This window comes from Girardinichthys multiradiatus, chromosome 9 (assembly GCF_021462225.1).
Source record: "Girardinichthys multiradiatus isolate DD_20200921_A chromosome 9, DD_fGirMul_XY1, whole genome shotgun sequence".
NCBI lineage: Eukaryota > Metazoa > Chordata > Actinopteri > Cyprinodontiformes > Goodeidae > Girardinichthys > Girardinichthys multiradiatus.
In genome coordinates, this window is record NC_061802.1 from 13,842,697 (window position 1) to 13,864,644 (window position 21,948).

Below are 21,948 nucleotides of genomic sequence, written 5' to 3' on the forward strand. Positions count from 1 at the left end.
CCTCCTCCCGCCTGTTGCACTTCTCCTCCTACTTCACAGTTAGAAACAACACACAGTGCATGAATGTATCCCTCCTCCTGATGCCTTACTCCCTATTATGTCTTGCTGTTTCTTCTCCTTTCTCTTCTGCTGACGCTTTTTAGTCTCTCTTCCTTGCTGCACTGACCAAACAAATAGCACTCTCAGGCTCAAAGGATACAGTGTTTGAATTATTTTTAGTCTAGCAACGCAGATGCAAATGACAGCAACAGAGACTATGATAGGCAAATTTTCAACCATCTCATGCAACATGTTTAAGCAGTTCATGAGATGAGACTAAATCTCATGAGAGTTCAAATGGAAGGTCTCTTCTTCAAAGCCAAAAACTTTAAACTTTATTTATCCAACAAGGGGAAATTATTTGTGAAGAAAATCATGAAATGTGAGGCCACAATCTTTTGTGAGAAAGCGGAAACACCAGAATGAAAGCAACAGAGACAGAGCAAAGAGACAGGAAGTAAGAGAGACTGCCAGGATGTCACATTCTGACCAGTCTCCTTTGCAAACCGCCAAGTTAGTGTCTGCCACTCACTGGATACTATCGCCTCTTTTGCCTTTTCTCTGTAAACCTCAGAGATGGTTGTGCATGAAAACCCCATTGTATCAGCAGTTTCTAAAAACCAGCCTGTCTGGGAGCAACAATACCAAGTCATATTCATTACATTCCCTTTGTTCTCCATTCTGATAGTCCATTAGAACCTCAGCAAGCCATATTTATTGCATCTAAATGTCTAGATGTGCTAAATGGTTGTCAGATGAATGGCTGATTTACAATTTTACTGAAAAGAAACTAAACATGTGTACCTTATAAAGTGGACAGTGAGTCTATATTTACCTGTGATGACAAAAAGAAGTAAGAGCCTCAACTGATACTAATGTGGAATTTTAGGAGTTTAGGCCTGTTCAGAGACTGAATGGAGGGTAATGTGGCAGCCTACCACACTGCTTTTAAGTGAAAAGCAACTTATAGATCTCAATCTTGTGGTTGGTGTAAGTTGACTGCAAAGGACATGACAGCTAAATAAATAAATATGGACATGTACTCATGTTCTCTTTAAATAAATGTTGAAAGAGTCTAGGAATACTAATTTATTTGGGTTATTATTGATTATAAAATAAACTGGAAACCTCCAATTAGATATACACAAAGTAAACTGTCAAAATGTCTCTTTATACAGAATAAAGCCAAGCATGTCCTGGAATAAAATTAACTCCACATTCTTTACTGCTGCCAAGTTTTACCTTACTTGAGTTATTGTGCAGAAATATGGATCAATAATTACAAAACTTTAGTATAAACAGCATTGCAAAAACCAGCAAAAGGAGTAATCAGTAAGGTTGATTATTTACAATCGCACTACTCATAAAATCTAAATCATTAAAATTTACTGACATAGTTGAACTACAGCTATCTATCTTGTTTAAAGCCTAAAATTAATTCTTACTAGAAAACATTCAAAAGCTTTTTCTTGAAAATGTTAGGGCATTATAACTAAAGGGGAAAATGTGACATTAAAACAAGCAAAGACAGAACTACAAGACAGAGCTTTGGTATATCTGTATTGCACCTTTTCCACTGGCTTGATTTGGCCCTACTTGACTCCACTTGACTCGCTTTGCAAGCGTTTCCATTACTGTCTTTTCAGTACAGGTACCTAGTTTTTTGGTATCTGCTTCTGGGGCTGAGTCAGGAGTAGATGTGACGTGAACAGAATGCTGTTCACTGATTGGCCATGGGACCAGGAGAAATGAGAACATTTTTGCTGAGGAAGTGCAACAAAAATTTAATAAAACTCAAGAGTTTGCATGCAGGCAGTGCACTGTATTTATTAGCATCCTAAATCAGTTGATCGCACATAAAACCAGCTGCTCAGATGCACAATCTTTTCCCCGAAAACACACAAAACCATATAACCATGAAACAGCGTGTTTGGTTCGGAAGTTTTATGGTCCTTAAGCTAACCAGCGTCTGCAGGAGGAGGGAGTAGACAGAGAGCAGCTGCCCTGGACGTCAACTGGAGGAGGACTCCACTGAATCTGCAGAACATGAAAATCTAATACCCAATCTAAATCCTAAAATTAATTTTATTTTTTATTGTTTCACGCAGATTACTTTATTGTGAAAACATCAGAGTAATAGCAACACAGCGGACTACAATGTAATGGCCCAGTGGAAACACAACAGGTACCATACCAAGTAGAGTAAAACCAAGTGGAGCGGAGTCACACCGGCAACAACCAGCCAGTGACAAAGGGTCATATGCGGGGTGAAACTATGGAACAATTTAAATGTGGATATCAAGCAATGTCCAAACATAAAACAGTTTAAAGCAATATTCAAGAAGATCGTCATCACAGCACATAAATATGAGAAATAATTATTTAACTATTACTGCTGTTTTTATTGTTGTAATTAGTGATTGACATTATTAGTTATTATTGTTAGCATCATTAACTCTGCACATTGACAAACAGATGGTTACAAGTGAAATTACTGATGCTTACTATCATGCAAATATGATTTACAGATATACAGTATTGGGTGAAACTACTTATTATAGAAATAGGGGTTATAATTAAGCTAATATCTACTGGATTAGGAAGTGATTTAAATATGTTGTTTATGGAAGTAAAATAGTCTCATTAGAATAAGACATTTTTTAGACATAAAATTTATAACACTGAATTTTTATCCTGTGCAATTATGTATGTGAATTGTTTTTTGTACTTAAAATTTGCCAGCAAAAATTTGCCTGCAGAAATTCGCCTGCAAATGTGTTGACCTTCTGGTGACTCAAGCCAAAGCAATCAGCAATCAATCGAGTCGAGCGTCTTTTAGCCAATCAGATTATGCTTATTTGATCACGTGACACACCATTGCCTTGGGCAGAGGCGAGTCTCTTAACAGTTTGCTGGATAGTGGCTTAATGAAGATCAGTGATGAGATTTTTCTGCCAAAACTATATTATTACAAAACGCCAGGTAATTAACACCCATTTGAATCTCATGTTTCCTGCTTGTAAATTATTTGGTTTTGAACGAAGGGACTTCAAGCTTCTTGGAAATTGCTTTACAACGCTTTTGCAGTTCGATGGGCAGCAATAATTGCTTTTATAAGGTCATTGCTGACGTCTCCTTCCCCTGAATTGTATTCACACAAACATGCATGCTCCAGACCAACAAAATGACAAATCTTCTATTTTTAAAGATGTTTTTACAGTTACTGGTGACAAATTAATATGTGGATTTGATGAGTAGCACCTGGCTGCTAGGTCTCTCTTAGTCTTATGGGATCAGCAAAGTAGTACTTTGTTTTTTCAATAAATGTACTGTCAGTGATTGAATTTTTACCTTTTGTAATGACTGTGTTAATAACACAAAATCTATTCTGGTGAATATATTTTATGCTCACTCATTACATTCATTGTTATGTATTCCATGTGTAAATGTTGAAAAAATGTCTTTTTCATTGTCTTCTGTTTCTTTTTTTTTACATTTTGAAGGTAATTATCATTCATTGAAGCCTGCTGACATATGCTGCCCTATTACAACCCGTCCTTTAGTTTGGCTTCACTGATGCTGCTTTCCGTCTTTTGCCCAAACATGGCTATAAGCACTGAACTGTTACATGGAGACACTGAATATTGAACTGATTGCACATTTTTATGTTATACTAAAATGTTACACTCCCAGTGGATATAAGATCATTTAGGATTTCTAGCACTTTGATCAGTCTCAATTGGGGCAACTGTTACACAGTACCATTCACAAAACTCACTTCCTTTTAGCTACCATGGTAACAGCACTGGGCAATGAGAAAACAGTGGCAGCTTGTGCGTGAGGAACAGTACGCCATATGATGGAGTTTTGAGTACTTTGTGATTTAGCAGGAACAACCCCTGACCCCAGTGTACTCACAGTTGCTGATGTAGAGCTTCTGAAATAAACTCTGCTATTCATTAATAACTGCCTATTAAAGCACTTAATATGTTTTGGTCATTGTAAATACTTTAACCAAGTAGTCTTAAATTAAATGAATGTCCTACAAATTTGTAGCAGGCAACAGACCCAAACCCTCTGGTTTTGATTTCATATTGGTTTTTGGTAAACTATAATTGCCATCACTGTAGTCATATCTCTTTTGAATGCCTAAAGCTTAGCATGTGTGGGATTCAGGATAATCCCACACATCCCAGACCCAAAACAATGCCTAAATACTGATGTAAATGTGTGAAAACCCTCCTGCTCTGTAAGAATAGATGTGTGTTCTGCTTTTTCTTGGATTGAAAACATCTAAAAACCGTCACATTCTGGTAATTCGTTGATTGAAGTTGCAGCTTCCTTTATGACAGATTGACAGATTCTTAATACCAGAAACAACAATGGTCATTCCTGTTATCTGGTGCATTTCTGTTGCATATTGGAGATTTTATGCTTTAAAATAGTAAAGGTAAACTGTTCTTAAAGCACACTATAAGCATAACTAAATAAACATATCCATTTTTCAATTTTCTTTTATCAATTCAGTCAGAAAGTAGCCAAAACTTAAAACCCTATATTGTTAAAATCAAGATAAGAACATTACGCCTGACCCAGACAACAATATGTCTCCTCTCATTTAAGAACGTATAACCAGTCTCTTTTCTAGGGCTTCAGAAAGTACTCTTGGTAAAGTAGACGATGTCTAGAATATGCTGACAGATGTGCTGGTCCCACCAAGCACAGCCAGATGTGATCGGAGCACTTTTCGGCAAACTGCCTCAAACAAGAAACTTCTAATTTCACAAGACAAATTATGTCAGAGCTCGGGATATCTTCTATACGAAAGAGAATGTTGAAGTCTATAGCTATCCAAAGTTATTATTATTAAAATAACATAAATAACACGCACATACAATATATTAAAATAAATGTTTCTCTAAAGATTCTAATATAAAGTTAAAAAAATGGCTCACCAAGTAGTGTCTTCAAGTCTTGGATCGTCCCTTGTGTCTGCTGCTACTGCTCCATGCTGCTCTCTTCGCCTCTGGTTGTTTCATTCAGTGCTGTATTTACTGTAACCCTGGATTTACACTGTATCTGCTCTGGACCGGTCTGGTCCGCTGCGAAGCACGAAGGAGCTCCAAGAACATATGCAGATCGCGCAATAAAAGGCAGTGATTAATTAGGAAGCAAGTTCAAAACATCTCATTCTGCGGAAGTTAAATGGCTTCATTTTTCATTTTATGCATCCAGATATTTTCATGTGTTTTATTCTACAGTGGGTGAGTACACTGAGTGCAGCGAAGCTATATTTGGTGCTTAATTTGTGCATTTAATGTTTAATTGCTCAGTTAGTTAGCTAACTTAGTTAGCCCAGTAACTAATCTAGTTGATCTAATGTTAACAACTGCTAATATATACACGTGTATATATAGATATAAGTTTGTATTTATTTATATAGTGAGATCTAGTCTGTCTTTAGTGAATTATTTTGAAAATCCGAATGTTGTGCTCATTTTGTTTCCTGGTGGTGCGCTATGATTCATGCATACTGACTCCGGCCGTGCTCCGGAATCCGGGAAAAATAGACTCCTGTTAAATTAGATGGCCATCCACACGCCGCAGCACTTGTGCTCTGCCATCTGATGACAACTGACTTTCTTCTTCTGACTCTACTGCATCTCTCTGTGATAGTGACTGAAATATATCTAAAGAAATATCAGATTCTTTGCTGCTGTCTGTGTTGCTGGCCATAGCAGCAGCAGTGAGTTTACCTGCGGTTTCCTTTTAACGTCATAAAATAGGGCCACAGAATCGCAAAGGAGTGGTGTGGAAATGCCTTTTTCTTAACATATCTCAACAACTGTTCATTTCAGTGGCATGAATTTACATTTTAAAATATCTTATCAATATTTCCTCATTGCAATCACCAAAGAAAAAGAAAATGGAAATTTTTCTCATAATTACGAGATGTCATAATTATAAGATTCTGATCTCGTAATTATGAGATCTTATCTTGTAATTATGAGATCTTATCTTGTAAATATGAGAAAAGGTGTCTATTTTCTTTTTCTTTGTGAAGGCAATGAGCTTCCGTAAGCCTGGGTGCATTTCAGATGCATTAATTTATAGCCATGAAGCATCTTGTACTAGTTTAATTGCTCCTGCAGGAAGAGAGCCACTTCCAGCAGGTCAGAGTGGGGTTTTCGCCTGAACAACCCCAAGAACTTAAGATGCCTGTGCAATGTTGACATACTAATATTAATGCCATCCACATTAAGTAAACTCAACATTCCCCAGTGTCTCATACCTAAGAGGAAATAAAGGTATATCAAATCCAATAGCGCAGTCATTGTCCACTTTTCCTGTTGTGCAGTCTATGAAAGTTTCTTAACTTTTTTCATAATTACGAGATAGGATCTCATAATTACCAGATCTTATCTTGTAATTGGAGAAAATATGTCTATTTTCTTTTTTTTTGGTGAATGCAATGAGCTTCCGTAGTTTCCTTTCCATAAGTGTAATTGGATTTATCATGAAAATTCAATGTCATAGGCACTTTAATGTTTGCTGTTGCAATGCTTTATTCTTTCAGCACATTATGTTTTTTAGTTCTCGCTCACTTTTTGGAATTCTAGTGTGCAAAGCTGATGCAATATGGGAAATAAATAAATAAACAGAGTTGAAACTTGTTATGGTTAAGCTTAAAATACAGCTTTGTATTTCTTGAAAATAAATGAAAGAGAGTTTGATTCTATCTGTAAAATAAGTGCAATTTGTTATTTATTTTCAAAGGAAGATGCATTTTTTATCTTAATGTTAAGTTCTATCTAGATAATAGATAAATAATCTTAAGTAGTGTTTTTTCTCATACATTGAAATACGTAGTTTTAAAATAACTGTCCAATCGTTTTTACCTCCAAAGTAATGCTGACATTTTTAGTATTTTAACTTTTTATGTTACTCATGAGATAGAAAAGTCCTCTCTGTTTCAGTCAGTAGGTTAAAGGGGCATTTACAAAAAATACGTGTTGCTGAGAAGTTATGTGAAAGCAAATTTTCTAAATATTTTTAAGCTCATATAAACAAAAGACCCTTTATTTTTTTCTGACTTCCCTTACTGGCTCTTTTTCTTGTGAATCTGCCCCATCATTGTCTGAGGGTGATGAGATTATTCCCCTAACAAGGCAGTACATTCTCACTGCTGCGCTTCAGGTCTTCTGATGACTCCAGCAGTGTTGTTGTTTAAGCTCCTGACTTATTTTTAGCTGCCTCAGTATTCCTTTTTAGGCACATTTTGTAGGAAGAAAGCCTTGTTCAGGACAGAGAACGATTAAAGGTCACAGAGGGATTGCTTTTTTCAGCTTGGTAAACCCTGTTACTAAAATCATCCCTGAACCTAATTAGAGAATATATCAGCCATAGGACCAAAAACAGAATCTTATCTGAGAAATGGAAACTCTTCTCCTGTTTCAAGGTTCCTGTCCATCTACAAGTCTGCACTTAGGCATTCATTCAGAGAAGTATAAATTCTTAGCGCTGGAAATATAGACAAACAATGAGACTTATAGACAATGTATAGGAATGACCACAACAATGCAGCTACAGTGTAACCATAACTCAGATATTTGCAAGTGATTTAAAGTTTAAGTCAAATTGCAAGTTTTTATTAATTAACGTTCTAACTGAATGGATACTGTCTAGTTTGCTTAAATCAGATCTTTGCTGTAGGCTTTTTAATTCTAACCATCAATAAGTCTAATATAGAATATGAACAGTTAACTTCTTTATATTTTCAAAAGATTCCATTTAAGTTGTAAAAAAAAAAAATGTTTCTAACTGCTGATTTGCAGTCCATTAAAAGTTGACTTTCTAAATGAATTAATCAGGAACTTAATTTAAAAGAGCATAAATATTTTTGTATCTACATACAATGGCTTGTAAAAGTATAAGTATTCATACCTCTTGAACCTCTCCACATATTGTCACATTACAACCACAAATATAAATATATTTTATTGGAATTTTACGTGAAAGACCAACACAAAGTAGTGTAGAATTTTTGTGCATTGTGCAAAAGTATTCAGAGCCCCTGAATCAATACTTTGTGGAACCTCCTTTTGCTGCAATTACAGCTGCAAGTCTTTTAGTGTATGTCTGCAACCAGCTTTGCACATCCAGTGACTGAAATTTTTGCCCATTACTCTTTGCAAAACAGCTTAAGCTCAGTCAGATTAGATGGAGAGCGTTTGTGAAAAGCAGTTTTCAGATCTTGCCACAGATTCTCGATTGGGTTTAGGTCTGGACTTTGACTGGGCCATTCTAACACATTAATATGTTGGTTTTTTTTAAACCACTCCATTGTAGCCCTGGCTTTATGTTTAGGGTAGTTGAGCTGCTGGAAGGTGAACCTCCACCCCAGTCTGAAGTCTTTTGCAGACTCCAACAGGTTTTCTTCCAAGATTGCCGTGTATTTGGCTCCATCTATATTATTCCCATCAACTCTGACCACGTTCCCTGTCCCTGCTGAAGGGAAGCACCCCCAGAGCACGATGCTGCCACCACCAAATTTGACCGTGGGGATGGTGTGTTCAGAGTGATGTGCAGTGTTGGTTCTCTGCCACACATAGCATTTTGCATTGGCCAAAACATTCAACTTTGTTCTCATCTGACCAAAGCATCTTCTTCCACATGTTTGCTGTGTCCCCAACATGGCTTGCAAACTGTAAACAGGACTTCATATGTTTGGGCCTCTTGGCTGCATCTCTGATCAGTGCTCTCCTTGTTCGGCATGTACGTTTAGGTTGACGGCCTTGTCTTGGTAGGTTTACAGTTGTGCCATACTCTTTCCATGTCTGTTTGATGGATTGAACAGTGCTCATTGAGATGTTCAAAGCTTGGGAAATGTTTTTATAGCCTAAGCCTGGTCTAAACTTCTTCACAACCCTATCCCTGACCTGTCTGGTGTTTTCCTTGGACTTCTTGATGCTGTTTGCTCCCCAATATTCTCTTAACCAACCTCTTAGGCTGTCACAGAGCAGCTGTATTTGTACTGTGATTACACACATGTAGACTCTATTCAGTCGTTAGCAGTCATCAGGCAACTTCTGAAGGCAATTAGTTGCACTCAACTTAAAGAGGGCTGAATACTTTTGCACACCTGACCTTTCAGTTTATTATTTGTAAAAAAAGAAAGAAATCATGTATAATTTTTGTTCCACTTCACAATTGTATACCACTTTGTGTTGGTCTTTCACATAAAATTCCAATAAAACATATTTATGTTTGTGGTTCTAATGTGAAGTTCAAGGTGTATAAATACTTTTACAAGCCAGTACAGGGAAAACATTTTAATCCTTGTGTTTAAAATGTCAACCCATTTACTATATCACATAGTGTTTAAAGTACATATGCTAACAATGCCACCATAAAAAAACAGTAATAAAGAGCGATGTTGAATATAGCAAACGAAGAAAGAAAGAATACTGAATTTCTGAATAAACATAAATAGGAGTAATTTTAATTTGAACCAGAATGTTTTTTTTTTCTATTGACATTAGCTTAACAATTTTATAGATATTAAAAGCAAATTAAGTTCAATTTGATTCGAAATGATGCAAACTCATTTAATTTGGAGTTCGGTTTGAATCATTAATAGCTTACAGTCCCCAAATTTTACTGGTTAAAAAACTCAAACTCACCCTTAAGAGAATATGTGCATGTCTGTCTGAAATGCATTCTATGGTTTACTTACTGTAAATATTTGCCTGAACATGAAATAAAAACAGATGAACTTTGAAGCTGCTGCCAACTAATTTAAATGACATGTATTGCTGACAAACATTACCGAGATCTCATGTGTACTATGTGTAACATCGCAATGACAACCAGTCATTTGTATACAGGTCCTTCTCAAAATATTAGCATATTGTGATAAAGTTCATTATTTTCCATAATGTCATGATGAAAATTTAACAATCATATATTTTAGATTCATTGCACACTAACTGAAATATTTCAGGTCTTTTATTGTTTTAATACGGATGATTTTGGCATACAGCTCATGAAAACCCAAAATTCCTATCTCACATAATTAGCATATTTCATCCGACCAATAAAAGAAAAGGGTTTTTAATACAAAAAACGTCAACCTTCAAATAATCATGTACAGTTATGCACTCAATACTTGGTCAGGAATCCTTTTGCAGAAATGACTGCTTCAATGCGGCATGGCATGGAGGCAATCAGCCTGTGGCACTGCTGAGGTCTTATGGAGGCCCAGGATGCTTCGATAGCAGCCTTTAGCTCATCCAGAGTGTTGGGTCTTGAGTCTCTCAACGTTCTCTTCATAATATCCCACAGATTCTCTATGGGGTTCAGGTCAGGAGAGTTGGCAGGCCAATTGAGCACAGTGATACCATGGTCAGTAAACCATTTACCAGTGGTTTTGGCACTGTGAGCAGGTGCCAGGTTGTGCTGAACAATGAAATCTTCATCTCCGTAAAGCTTTTCAGCAGATGGAAGCATGAAGTGCTCCAAAATCTCCTGATAGCTAGCTGCATTGACCCTGCCCTTGATAAAACACAGTGGACCAACACCAGCAGCTGACATGGCACCCCAGACCATCACTGACTGTGGGTACTTGACACTGGACTTCTGGCATTTTGGCATTTCCTTCTCCCCAGTCTTCCTCCAGACTCTGGCACCTTGATTTCTGAATGACCTGCAGAATTTGCTTTCATCCGAAAAAAGTACTTTGGACCACTGAGCAACAGTCCAGTGCTGCTTCTCTGTAGCCCAGGTCAGGCGCTTCTGCCGCTGTTTCTGGTTCAAAAGTGGCTTGACCTGAGGAATGCGGCACCTGTAGCCCATTTCCTGCACACGCCTGTGCACGGTGGCTCTGGATGTTTCTACTCCAGACTCAGTCCACTGCTTCCGCAGGTCCCCCAAGGTCTGGAATCGGCCCTTCTCCACAATCTTCCTCAGGGTCCGGTCACCTCTTCTCGTTGTGCAGCGTTTTCTGCCACACTTTTTCCTTCCCACAGACTTCCCACTGAGGTGCCTTGATACAGCACTCTGGGAACAGCCTATTCGTTCAGAAATTTATTTCTGTGTCTTACCCTCTTGCTTGAGGGTGTCAATAGTGGCCTTTATCACAATATGCTAATATTTTGAGAAGGACCTGTACACCATGCTAACTCAGGGACAGCAATAGTCATTTACTTAAAGGGGCACATACTGGATTATTTTGACTTCTGATTATGAGGTAAACATTGTTCATGAGACTGGAGTCCCAGACCTTGAGTTGAAGTAGAGTCTTACGTCTTTAAGTATGTGTTTTTACGACTTTATGCAATTTGACTCTAAGTTAGCAGAATCAAGTCCCAATCTCTGCAGTGGTTTAAAAAGTCTGGGCACAAAAAAAAAAAAAAATCAACATTAACAAATAACTTAAAAAAGAAACCAATTCCTCTTTAGGTAAAAAGCGCATATCATTGTACTGTTTACATATCAGTTGTCCTTTTGTTCTCCATAATCCCTCCAACATACTTAGACTTGCCAAAAGCCCAGGTAGATTTTAGGGCAACCCTGAACAAGTCTACAAGCATAAGCATGTACAGCGTTGTCTTCCTTCGATGCACGTCACCATCACATACCTCCTCTCTCTTTCAGCGGTTGCTTTCAATAACTTTACAATGTTAACATAAAACATTTTTGGTTACATATAGTGTGAGTCAAATAATAAATGTTTTCCCCTAAACAGTAACAGCAGCATGTTTTTTCCTAAATATACCACTGAGTCCTAGATTTGCACTTTAGACTCAGGTAAGCATCTGAGTGAAGGAATCTGGGACAAGAGTCTCTTAGCATCAGCAGGTAAACATGTTTTTGGGCCTCATCAAAGCAGCGTCGACTTGGTTTCTTCAGTGACTCCTGGATCTTCTCTCTGATGCAGTGGTCTACATTGATCTACAAGAGAAAAAAACTGGCACTAAAGAAACAATTCTACTGTTGCACATGTTTCTGTAATAAAGGTTCTATCAAAGGTTCAAGAAAAGAATGTCTAATGAGGCTGACATGTTCAAAAAATTTATTTACCTTCAATCCCCACCTATTTGTACTTAAGGCTCAGTAGTCCCTGCCCATTGAACCAGCGGGTCAAGTAAAATCTTTCACCAGGATTATATTTATTATGAAAGCTGGAAATCCTAGAATCTATCAGATAATAATTTATAAAACATTTTAAGCCCTGGCAAAAGAGGGCTGGATTTCCTCCCTATTCATTTTCATAATTGGTAGAAGTTGTAGAGATATATGAAAAGATGTAATGTAATCAGGGTTTCCTTTCTGCAGAGTTCTTTCTTTTATTTAGAACAAACAAAACTGAGTAAATTATGATTTTCTTCCTGCACTGTTCAAAATATTTTCAGAAAGGTGTGTTTCTGTCTACTTGTTTGATCTGAAGACACTGTCTCTGCCTATTTGTCTCAATTAAGAGAATAAATGTGTGCAATAGTTTACTTCCTGTCCTTTTTTATGATTTTGTTTTCTTTTTATTTATCATCACTTTATAAAACACAAAGGCACCAAATAAAACAACAACAAATGTAATTTATATCTAATGTGAAAAACACAAATGCCCAAACTCTACAACATGAACAACTTATCATTAGTAATAATGGTGAACACTCACAAATTAATTACAGTCAAGAGATATGTGGGGGTTCAAATTTGAACAAATTAATTAATTCATCAAAGTAATAATTAATCATTTAAAATAAATACCAACATTTTAAACAAACTTAGAGCACCAGAAACTGCACAAGTTGAGACATCTAAAATGTTGGTTCACTTGACTGTGAGAGCGTTTTACTCGTTCTTAATGAGTGTTTTTTTGTGTGTTGACACAATATTATGTTCAATGAAATAAGATTAAAATGGAAATGAAATGTCAGTGAGCCCACCCGTGGCCAAGAAAGCCACTTCTCTTTCTGTGACTTTCCAACTCCTGAATTACTTTCAAACTGACCTCTCTGTGCGCTGTAGGTCTGATGAACTCCTCGTAGATCTTCTCAGCTCTCCATTTCAGGATGTCTGAAGTTGACCTATAATCTTCGCATGCGAGCCAGAAATCAAGGTTTTCCTCACTGAACTCAGATTCCAGGAAAGAGCGGAAAGGTGCTCTGAACTCTGTTGAAAAGTACAAGTTAAAGTTAAGCAATTATTCTGTGTGATATGTAAATCTTCATTGTTTGAAGGTTTATGGAAGAATTGCAATATTGTGAAAAGTAGAATATCTTACTTTTATCTCTTAGTAATTTTTCCAGAGACAGGTCAAGTTTATGGTCAGTCTTCCAGCTGTTATAAAAAAAAACAACTTATAATTGATTTTCAGTCAAATTAAACACAAAATATATAAATAACTAAAAGAACACTACTGGAGGTTTGAAGGACATGTCTCATCATCTAAATTTTGACCAAACCGCCATATGTTGTTGTTTCTCATCCTCCGACTTAGAACAATATCAATCCTGTGAAACAAATCAAAATATATCTATCTAAATATAATGCAAAATCATAATTTTAACCATAGAAAAAAATGTATAGTCAGTAGCATACTGTATAGCTTACCTTTTTGGCCGCTGTACATTTGGTAATAAATCCTTTATATCACTAAACCGAATCTTGGAAAACAGAAGCTTGGGCATTTTGACATTACTGGTATTGTCTTAGGAGGATGTCAGATGGTCCGATGTGGTATAAGTAAATGGTGCTTAGTTTCCCCTTAGCTGGGTTTCAACTTGGTAGCTATAGTGTAACATCTGTGACGCTGAGGGCCTGCTGGTGCAAGCATGAAAATACCTTTCAGATAAGCGTTTGGACAACTACAGATTTGACTCAGCGGCTGTTGCCACTGATTCAGAGCTGTAAAATTCCAGTGAGGAAGGATGGTTCTTTGACTCAGATATTTGAGTGAAAATCTGAAAAAAATTCAAAGCACTCAAATAATTCTCAAAACAGGTTGAGCAACCTGTCTTTCAATTTGAGAATAATCTTATTTCAAAGTAAAGAAATAGCAGTCACATTTTTTTTTCTTTCTGTTAAGTTTATGAATTGTGTTCATCAAAGGAAGAAGTTCCTGCTGAGACCCAACACTTCCAGCTCCAATACTTGAAGCTTTAACACAAGTCGGGAAGTCAGTGGTATGGATCCCATGTGAATTTTTATCCTGAAGCGTGTCATGTGGCTGGTTAAGTTTGTCAGGTCTTCCCTGCTCTTCCTTATCAGATAATGTTATCCTTAGATTCTAGTTTCCCTTTGGTTTTCTTATAGTTTAGTTCCCTCGTGTCCCTGTGTTTCCTAGTTCCATAGTAACCATTCATTCCCTCAGTCTCCACAGCCAGTGGAGACTGAGGGAATGATTAACCTAGCTTCTCCCTCATTGGTCCACTCTCCTTCTCTCCCTGCTTATATACCTGGTTCCTCTAATTATTCTTCGCTGGTTCCTCATTTTATGTATAACATGTTTGTCACATTTTTCCCCGAGCTCTGTGGATTATGCTTCTTGTAAATTCTCTTCTGTGAATCTCCTACGACCTTGTAAGTGCTGATCTCCGAGCCTTAATTAAAGAAGATCTGTTTTCAATATGCTGAGCCCAAGCGACTGTTTGCATTTTGGTCCAAAACAACCTCAGACCGTGATAGTAGGAACCAGCCAAACTCAGGACCAAGCAGACAGGGCGGCCGATCTACTTGAGTGGAAACAGCAGCAGGAGGAAAGACTGAGGGAGATGTATGGGAAGGATGTCAAGATCCTACCTTCTCCCCTGCTGCTACAAGAGATGGATGTGTCTGAAGGTTCCAAATTGGCACGAGCTCCTCCAGGGTTTGAACCGGGCCAGAACAGCACCACTGCCACTCCATCTGCTCAATTGTCTTCCTCCTCGCGCCGTAGGCACCGTCGTCACCTGCCGTCCATGCCTGCAGTGGCCGCTGCCCAGCTCTCTTCGCCCACAGCGCCTGCTGCTCAGCTCTTCTTGCTCGCAGCTTTTGCTGCTCAGCCATCCATGTCCGCAGCAGCTTCAGCCGAGCCATCCACGTCCGCGGTGGCTTCAGCCAAGCCATCCACCCCATAGCGGCTTCAGCAGAGCCATCCACGTCCGCAGCGGCTTAAGCCGAGCCATCCATGTTCGCAGCGGCCCCTACCGAGCCATCCACCTCCGCAGCAGCCTCAACCACCACTGAGTTTCTGGCACCTATTATGCCCTATTCCTTGGTGTTCATGATGTGGGTGTTAAAAAAAAGGCAAGGTCCTCATGGACCTAGGTATCCATTTACTGACATCACAGAACTCACCAAAGCAAACACTAGAAGTCCTTGATCAATTAAGGGGCTGGAAGGTGCAATGGGGATGCTACTCACCAAGCTCCCTTACCGTCGAGATGATCGAAACTGAGCAACAAAAAATAATCCAAACCATTCACGTGTCTGTGTCTGTTACCACTTTAATGGCCAATTCTCCCGGTACCACAACACCTGTTTCTGATGTGAGTCGGCTTGACACCTCCCCTTCAGCCTCCGCTGAAGGTCGGTTCGACGCTTCTGCATCAGCCTCCACAGAAGCTCATCTCGACGCCTCAGCCATTGACCAACTTGGCTCTCCTGCAGCGTCTCAGGACTCTAGCGGTTTCTGCCCCGCTTCCCAGGGTGACTTTGAGTCTCCTGAGTTTCAGCCGGCAGCTACGTCTTCAGTGTCTCAGCCGGCTGCTAAGCATCCATCCCGAGTTCCTGAGATCCGAGAGGGATTCATGGATGAACCGCCTCCGTCCCGAGTTTCTCAGTTCTGAGAGGGGTTCAAGGAAGAACCGCCTCTAGCCAAGCCTCCTGAGCCGCAGCCCGCAGCTAAGCCTCCTGAGCCGCAGCCTGCAGCTAAGACTGACTTAAGACTCAACTTTGACCCAGACTCTAAGTCTTCTGATTTAAAGACTGATTTCAAACCCCGGGACTTTCCGACCGACAACAGACCAGACTCCCAGTCTTCTGACCCACGGTCTTCAGGGAGTGACCCCGACTTCAAGTCTCCAGACTCTCAGCCCGACTTCAAGTCTCCAGACTCTCAGCCTGACTCTAAGCCTCCTGAGTTCCTGCTTGACCTCAGACCTCCTAACCGAGGGTCCCCTACTCGACTCAGCCGACCTCTTGACCGAGGGTCCTCTACTCGGCTCGGCCGACCTCCCAGACACCGACCTCCTGATAAGCATCTTCGTGGGTACTCCTGGTCTAGGCGCCTACCTCCCAGAACTTCTGCTCAGCTGCTGCCGGGCACCCAGACTCTTGCTTCGAGGGTCCTCTACTCTGCCCGACCCGACCTCCTGACCGAGGGTCCTCTACTCTGCTCGGCCCCCACTGGTCGTCCAGGTTACTGCCTGGTCGTCTCCAGCCGCCCAACAACTGGCTCCTTTGTCGCCTGCCTCCACACCATCAGCTCCTTCGTCGACGGCCTCCTGATCGTGTGCTCCTTCATTGCTGGCCTCCTGCTCTCCTGCTCCTTCGTCGCCGGCTTCCTGATCGCCTGCTCCTTTGTCGCTGGCCTCCTGGACTTTTAGTTTGGACTTTGGATCAAGGACTCTAGTTCTTTCCCCTAATGGGTTTTGTGTTTTGGACTCTTGCTCTCCTTCCTTAGATTTAGTTTTCTCTAGAGTTACTATTTATGTTTAGCTCAGGTTTAATGTTTCTATTGGTTTAATAGCTGTGTTTATTGATTCCTTCTGTTTACTTTGTTCTGCCTTTCCTCTTTGCTGTTCCCCTAGTAGTTCCTCCTCCTACTTCTAACCAGCGACTCCCAAGGATTATTATTTTTATTTCATTTTACTTTTTTCTAAAGGATGTTGATGTTTTTATAATTGAACTTGAAATAAGGACAAATTGACGCCAGCTAATCAGCACAAAATGCCTCCCTTCACCACAGAGGACTTCGACAAACTTTTACAGAAATTGGCTGTTTTGGAGATGAAAATCCATCGACTAGAAGTGAATGTGGAGGTGAATATGGGGTAGAGCGATGATTCAACTCTGCCTGCGATCCCAAACAGTGACAGCTAGCTCAACAACTCAGCCGGCAATCTACCGGCAGACCCCCCTGGCATGTTTTAGGCGCATGCCCAAAAAATCAAGGTGGACGACTCACTGGAAGATCTCAGCAATTAAATAAATTAGAATCGCCAGAATTACAGAGAAATGCCCCCCCGTTTCCCCTGGGAAAAGGAGACTTCGACAGCAAGCTGCTTTCACAACAACTGATAGGAGTGAGACAGCTGGAAATAATGGAATTCCCCTCCAAAACAGATTTGCCCCACTACAGAATGAAAACCAGGAAAATTATCCATCTTCTGAGAATAAAAGGTTTGAGAACAACCTTCACTCTAAACAGTCTTCTCCTAAGCTGGCAGAGAAAAAGCGCCCCACCGGACCGAGAACCCTAATAGTGGGCAACACAGCTGTGGATGGGATTAAAAACTTCTGCAACAAGAAAAACACAGAAGTTATGATTGGTACCAGTAATGTGGTGTCCGATATCTCAGAGAATATTCTTGCAATCACAGAAAAGCACCCATCTCTAGAAAACCTTATTATATACTGTGGAGCCATGGATGATGTGGCTAAGAAAAAATCAGAAGGACTGAAGGAGGATTTCACTCGTCTTCTGAATATTGTTGGAGGTGTCAATATCAAGGTGTTTCTCAGCGGACCCTTTGCATCGATTTTCTGTGGAGATGAGATTTTTTCGAGACTTCTGATGATTAATAAGTGGTTGAAAAAAACATGTGCTACCACACCTGTGAACTTCATCGACAACTTTAATATTTTTTGGGAAAAAAGACAACTCTTCAAGCAAGATGGTTTCTGTTTGAACAAGCCAGGAGCCAGACGTCTGACATCTAATCTCTTCTATTCAGTAAATAATCCACCAGCAGCTTCGACCTTTAGCAGAGAACATGGAGTATCAACAATAATGATAACGCTGCCTCCAACAGCTCCAGCAGAAACAACCGTCCAGTTGGCTGAGAAAGAGAGGTCATCACAAAAGGTCTCCCCGTCGAAATCCACAGGAGTGGTCCAAAACAAACTTTTTCAGTGATTTTGATGAGCTTTTATCTGTGATATGTGTTGATTATGACAGTTTAAATCACTGAATGGCTTAGCAGCAAAATACATTACAGACTTGTTGTTAGTGTATCAACCACCCAGACCTCTCAGGTCTTCTGGCTCAAATCTACTCTGCATACCCAGAACCAGAACCAAACATGGAGAAGCAGCTTTTAGTTCTTATGCTCCACTAATCTGGAATAAACTGCCAGAAAACTGTAAAAGCGCCGAAACCCTAAGTTGCTTTAAATCAAGACTAAAAGCCTAATTGTTTAGAGTGGCCTTTGACTGTGCCATCTAAACATTATTAGTTACGTTTTCAGTCCAATTTTCCTTATCCATCATTCTATTCTCTTTATTTTATTTTATTTTATTTTTTTTAATTACCTCTGTTGTTTGATTTTTTGTATCATTATAATGTCTTTCCGTATGTACAGCGCCTTGAGGGCCTTGTTGCTGAAAAGCGCTATATAAATAAACTTGACTTGACTTGACTTAGATCCCCTTCAGTTATTATTTACTCAGTGTCCATTTCCCTTTTATATTAGTAATTCTCCCCAGCCTTATTTCTAGTATAGTTCTCCGTATTAGTCTCTACTATTTAAGTTCCTTCCAACAGGTTATAGTTTATAGTTATTTGTTTCCTCACTAGGCTTAGTTCCACTTATTGTTTATGTTTTAGTTTATAGTAATTCTAGGTCTTCGGTTCGCTGCTCTTCCTTATCAGATAATGTTATCCTTAGATTCTAGTTTCCCTTTGGTTGTCTTATAGTTTAGTTCCCTCGTGTCCCTGTGTTTCCTAGTTCTTGTCGCCATAGTAACCATTCATTCCCTCAGTCTCCACAGCCAGTTCCCACACCTGCTTCCACTTCTCTTTTGATTAACCTAGCTTCTCCCTCATTGGTCCACTCTCCTTCTCTCCCTGCTTATATACCCGGTTCCTCTAATTATTCTTCGCTGGTTCCTCCGTTCATGTATACCATGTTTGTAACGTCTTTCCCTGAGCTCTTTGGATTATGCTTCTTGTGAATTCTCTTCTGTGAATCTCCTACGACCTTGTAAGTGCTGATCTCCGAGCCATAATTAAAGAAGATCTGTTTTCAATATGCTGAGCCCAAGTGACTGTTTGCAATTTATTGACAAGACGCTGGTGGATCGTTTAGGAATCAGAAGTGAAGAACTCACCACGCCTTTAAGAGCCACGGCATTGGATGGGAAGGAGCTGCTTCGAATCACACATCGAACCCGACCCATTCAACTAGTCCTCAGGTAATCGCCGGGAAACCATTTCTTTTTATGTATTCCCCATCACACATTCTTCTACCGTTCTGGGTTTTAGTCGGCTAAAGCTGCCTAATCCACATTCAGACTGGGCTAGGTCCGGCATCCATTCCTGGTCCTCATTTTGTCTCTCCACTTGTTTACAGTCCGCTGTTCCACCTACTTCCGCGCCGGCACCTCCTGAGGAGGCTGACCCCTGTGAGTTATCGGGTGTGCCAATTGAGTATCATGATCTGCGGGAGGTGTTTAGTAAACAACAAGCCCTGACTCTTCCACCTCACCGCCCCTATGACTGTGCTATCGACCTGCTTCCAGGAGCACCTTTACCTACTAGCAGGTTATATCCAATCTCCCGTCCAGAACGTCAAGTACTTGAAGACTATATCACTAAGTCATTAGCTGCTGGGCTCATTAGACACTCATTGTCACCACTTGGGGCAGGGTTCTTTTTTGTCAGCAAGAAAGACCGGTCTCTGCGGCCGTGTATTGACTTCAGGGGACTAAATGCTATCACAGTGAATAATAAATATCCTCTTCCTCTCATTTCTTTTTACCAAGCTATACTTACGCAATGCGTACCATTTAGTGCATATAAGACAGGGGGATGAATGGAAGACAGCCTTCAAAACTCCCTTAGGCCACTTTGAGTATTTAGTGATGCCTTTCGGATTATGCAACGCACCTGCGGTATTCCAGGCCTTGGTGTATGATGTCCTACGTGACTTTTTGAACATTTTGTCTTTGTATACTTAGATGACATACATATCTATTCAAAAGATCTGACAGACCACCAGGTTCATGTTCGTCTAGTACTACAACGGCTGCTAGAGAACAGGCTGTTTATTAAAGCCGAGAAGTGTGAGTTTCACAAGTCGTCTGTGTCCTTCTTGGGGTTTATTCTGAAGAGTGGTCAGTTATGCTCCAACCCAGCCAAAATCCCAGCAGTGGTTGAGTGGCCCGGGCCTGACTCCAGGAAACAGCTTCAGCGGTTCCTGGCCTTTGCCCATTTTTATCGCCGCTTCATAAAGGATTTCAGTCGCACTGCAACCCCTCTCACTAGCCTAACCTCTTCCAAGGTAACTTTTTCTTGGACTCCTGAGGCCAACGCAGCCTTTTTGGCCTTAAAGGAGAAGTTCGCACAGGCACCCATCCTTCTCCAACCTGACCCGTCCAAACAGTTTATCCTGGAAGTAGATGACTCAGAGTCTGCGGTGGGTGCTGTGCTGTCTCAACGTTCTGGTGAAGATATTAAACTCCACCCCTGTGCTTATTTCTCCCGCAGACTGACCCCCAAAGAAACTACGATGTGGGAGACCGTGGGCTCCTGGCTATCAAGCTTTCCCTTGAGGAGGCGTCACTGGCTGGAGGGCACGGAGCATCCAGTGCTGGTCTGGATGGATCACAAGAACCTGTCCTATCTCCAGTCAGCTAGGAGTCAGAACCCACGTCAGTCCCATTGGTCCCTATTCTTCTCTTGGTTTAACCTCACCATCTTGTACCACCCTGAGTCAAAAAATGTTAAACCTGATGCCCGTCAATTCTCTCCTGATGTCACCAATGAGTCCCCCGTTACCATTTACCACCCAGCTGCAAGATTGGCTCCTTAACATGGGAGATCGACAATCTAGTAGTACAAGCATTACGTACTGACCCTGGTCCCAGCAACTGTCCCCCTAACAAGACATATGTTCCCATGTCTGTCCGCTCCAGTCTGATTCAGTGGTTTCATGCTTCTAAGTTCTCTGCACATCCTGGCTCTTCCCGTACCGTCGCCCTTTTCTCTTGTCAATTTTGGTGGTCCACTCTCCATAACGATGTCAAAGTGTTTGTTGGATCTGGTACTTTCTGCGCCCGGAGTAAGCCATTACATTGGCCCCCTGCTGGGTTACTGCAATCAATGCCCATACCCAAACGACCTTGACTGTTGGCTTGGCTCCTGAACCTCCTAAGACTAAGTCCCCGTGAGTACACTCACCTGGCGTGGATAGTGCCCTGTTGAATCTCATTCTGGACGATCTGACTCCCAGCCCCATTGGAAGCCTCCCCGGCTCAGTAACAACCAGAGACCAAGTAATCCAGTATTGGCCTTTTGTGACGTCTGAAGTTTCTCTTAAATTAACCAGCAATTCTCTCTCTAGAGAATCCTAAGAAGCCGGTGATCCTGCCTGTGATCCTGCCTGTGATTACCCGGTGTAACTATAACAAAAACTGTACAAATATACTTTTTCGTCTTCTCAATTCTCCTAAGTGTGGTTTGCATGTGGGTCAAACAAATCCCTAAAGATATGACACAGGGGACTTCATGGTCAGGTATGGTAAGTTTGTGGTTAGAATACTGGTGGGTTTATTTCAAACTTTCCGCTATAGAGCGACAGGAGCTGTAGCAGATGTAAACACAAGGGTGTGGACTCAACTTTCCATGAGCCAAAGCCCTATATATTGCAGGCTTGACAGAACAATACTTTTACACAAGTACATGGAAAAGTTCAGAGAAGGCAA

General features: G+C 40.4%; 1 protein-coding gene and 1 long non-coding RNA gene across 3 annotated transcripts; one reads left to right on the top strand and one right to left on the bottom strand.

The window, feature by feature from the left end:
- Positions 1 to 11,352: 11,352 nt before the first annotated feature.
- On the bottom strand, positions 11,353 to 13,806 carry LOC124874296 (regulator of G-protein signaling 1-like). 2 transcript variants are annotated; one of them, XM_047375604.1, is made up of 5 exons: positions 13,654 to 13,806; positions 13,461 to 13,553; positions 13,325 to 13,380; positions 13,052 to 13,212; positions 11,353 to 11,991 (listed from the first exon to the last, which is right to left on the bottom strand). In XM_047375604.1, exons 1-5 carry the CDS (start codon positions 13,728 to 13,730, stop codon positions 11,806 to 11,808), a joined length of 573 nt encoding a protein of 190 aa, XP_047231560.1. In that variant the 5' UTR covers positions 13,731 to 13,806; the 3' UTR covers positions 11,353 to 11,805. The 2 variants fall into 2 exon arrangements, with proteins under 2 accessions (XP_047231560.1, XP_047231561.1); XM_047375605.1 differs by lacking the exon at positions 13,461 to 13,553 and having other exon boundaries at positions 13,654 to 13,795.
- A 5,257-nt stretch (positions 13,807 to 19,063) lies between these two features.
- On the top strand, positions 19,064 to 20,126 carry LOC124873499. Its single transcript, XR_007039549.1, has 3 exons — positions 19,064 to 19,226; positions 19,313 to 19,437; positions 19,596 to 20,126. It is a non-coding gene; the product is annotated as an uncharacterized LOC124873499 (long non-coding RNA).
- The last annotated feature ends 1,822 nt before the right edge of the window (positions 20,127 to 21,948 follow it).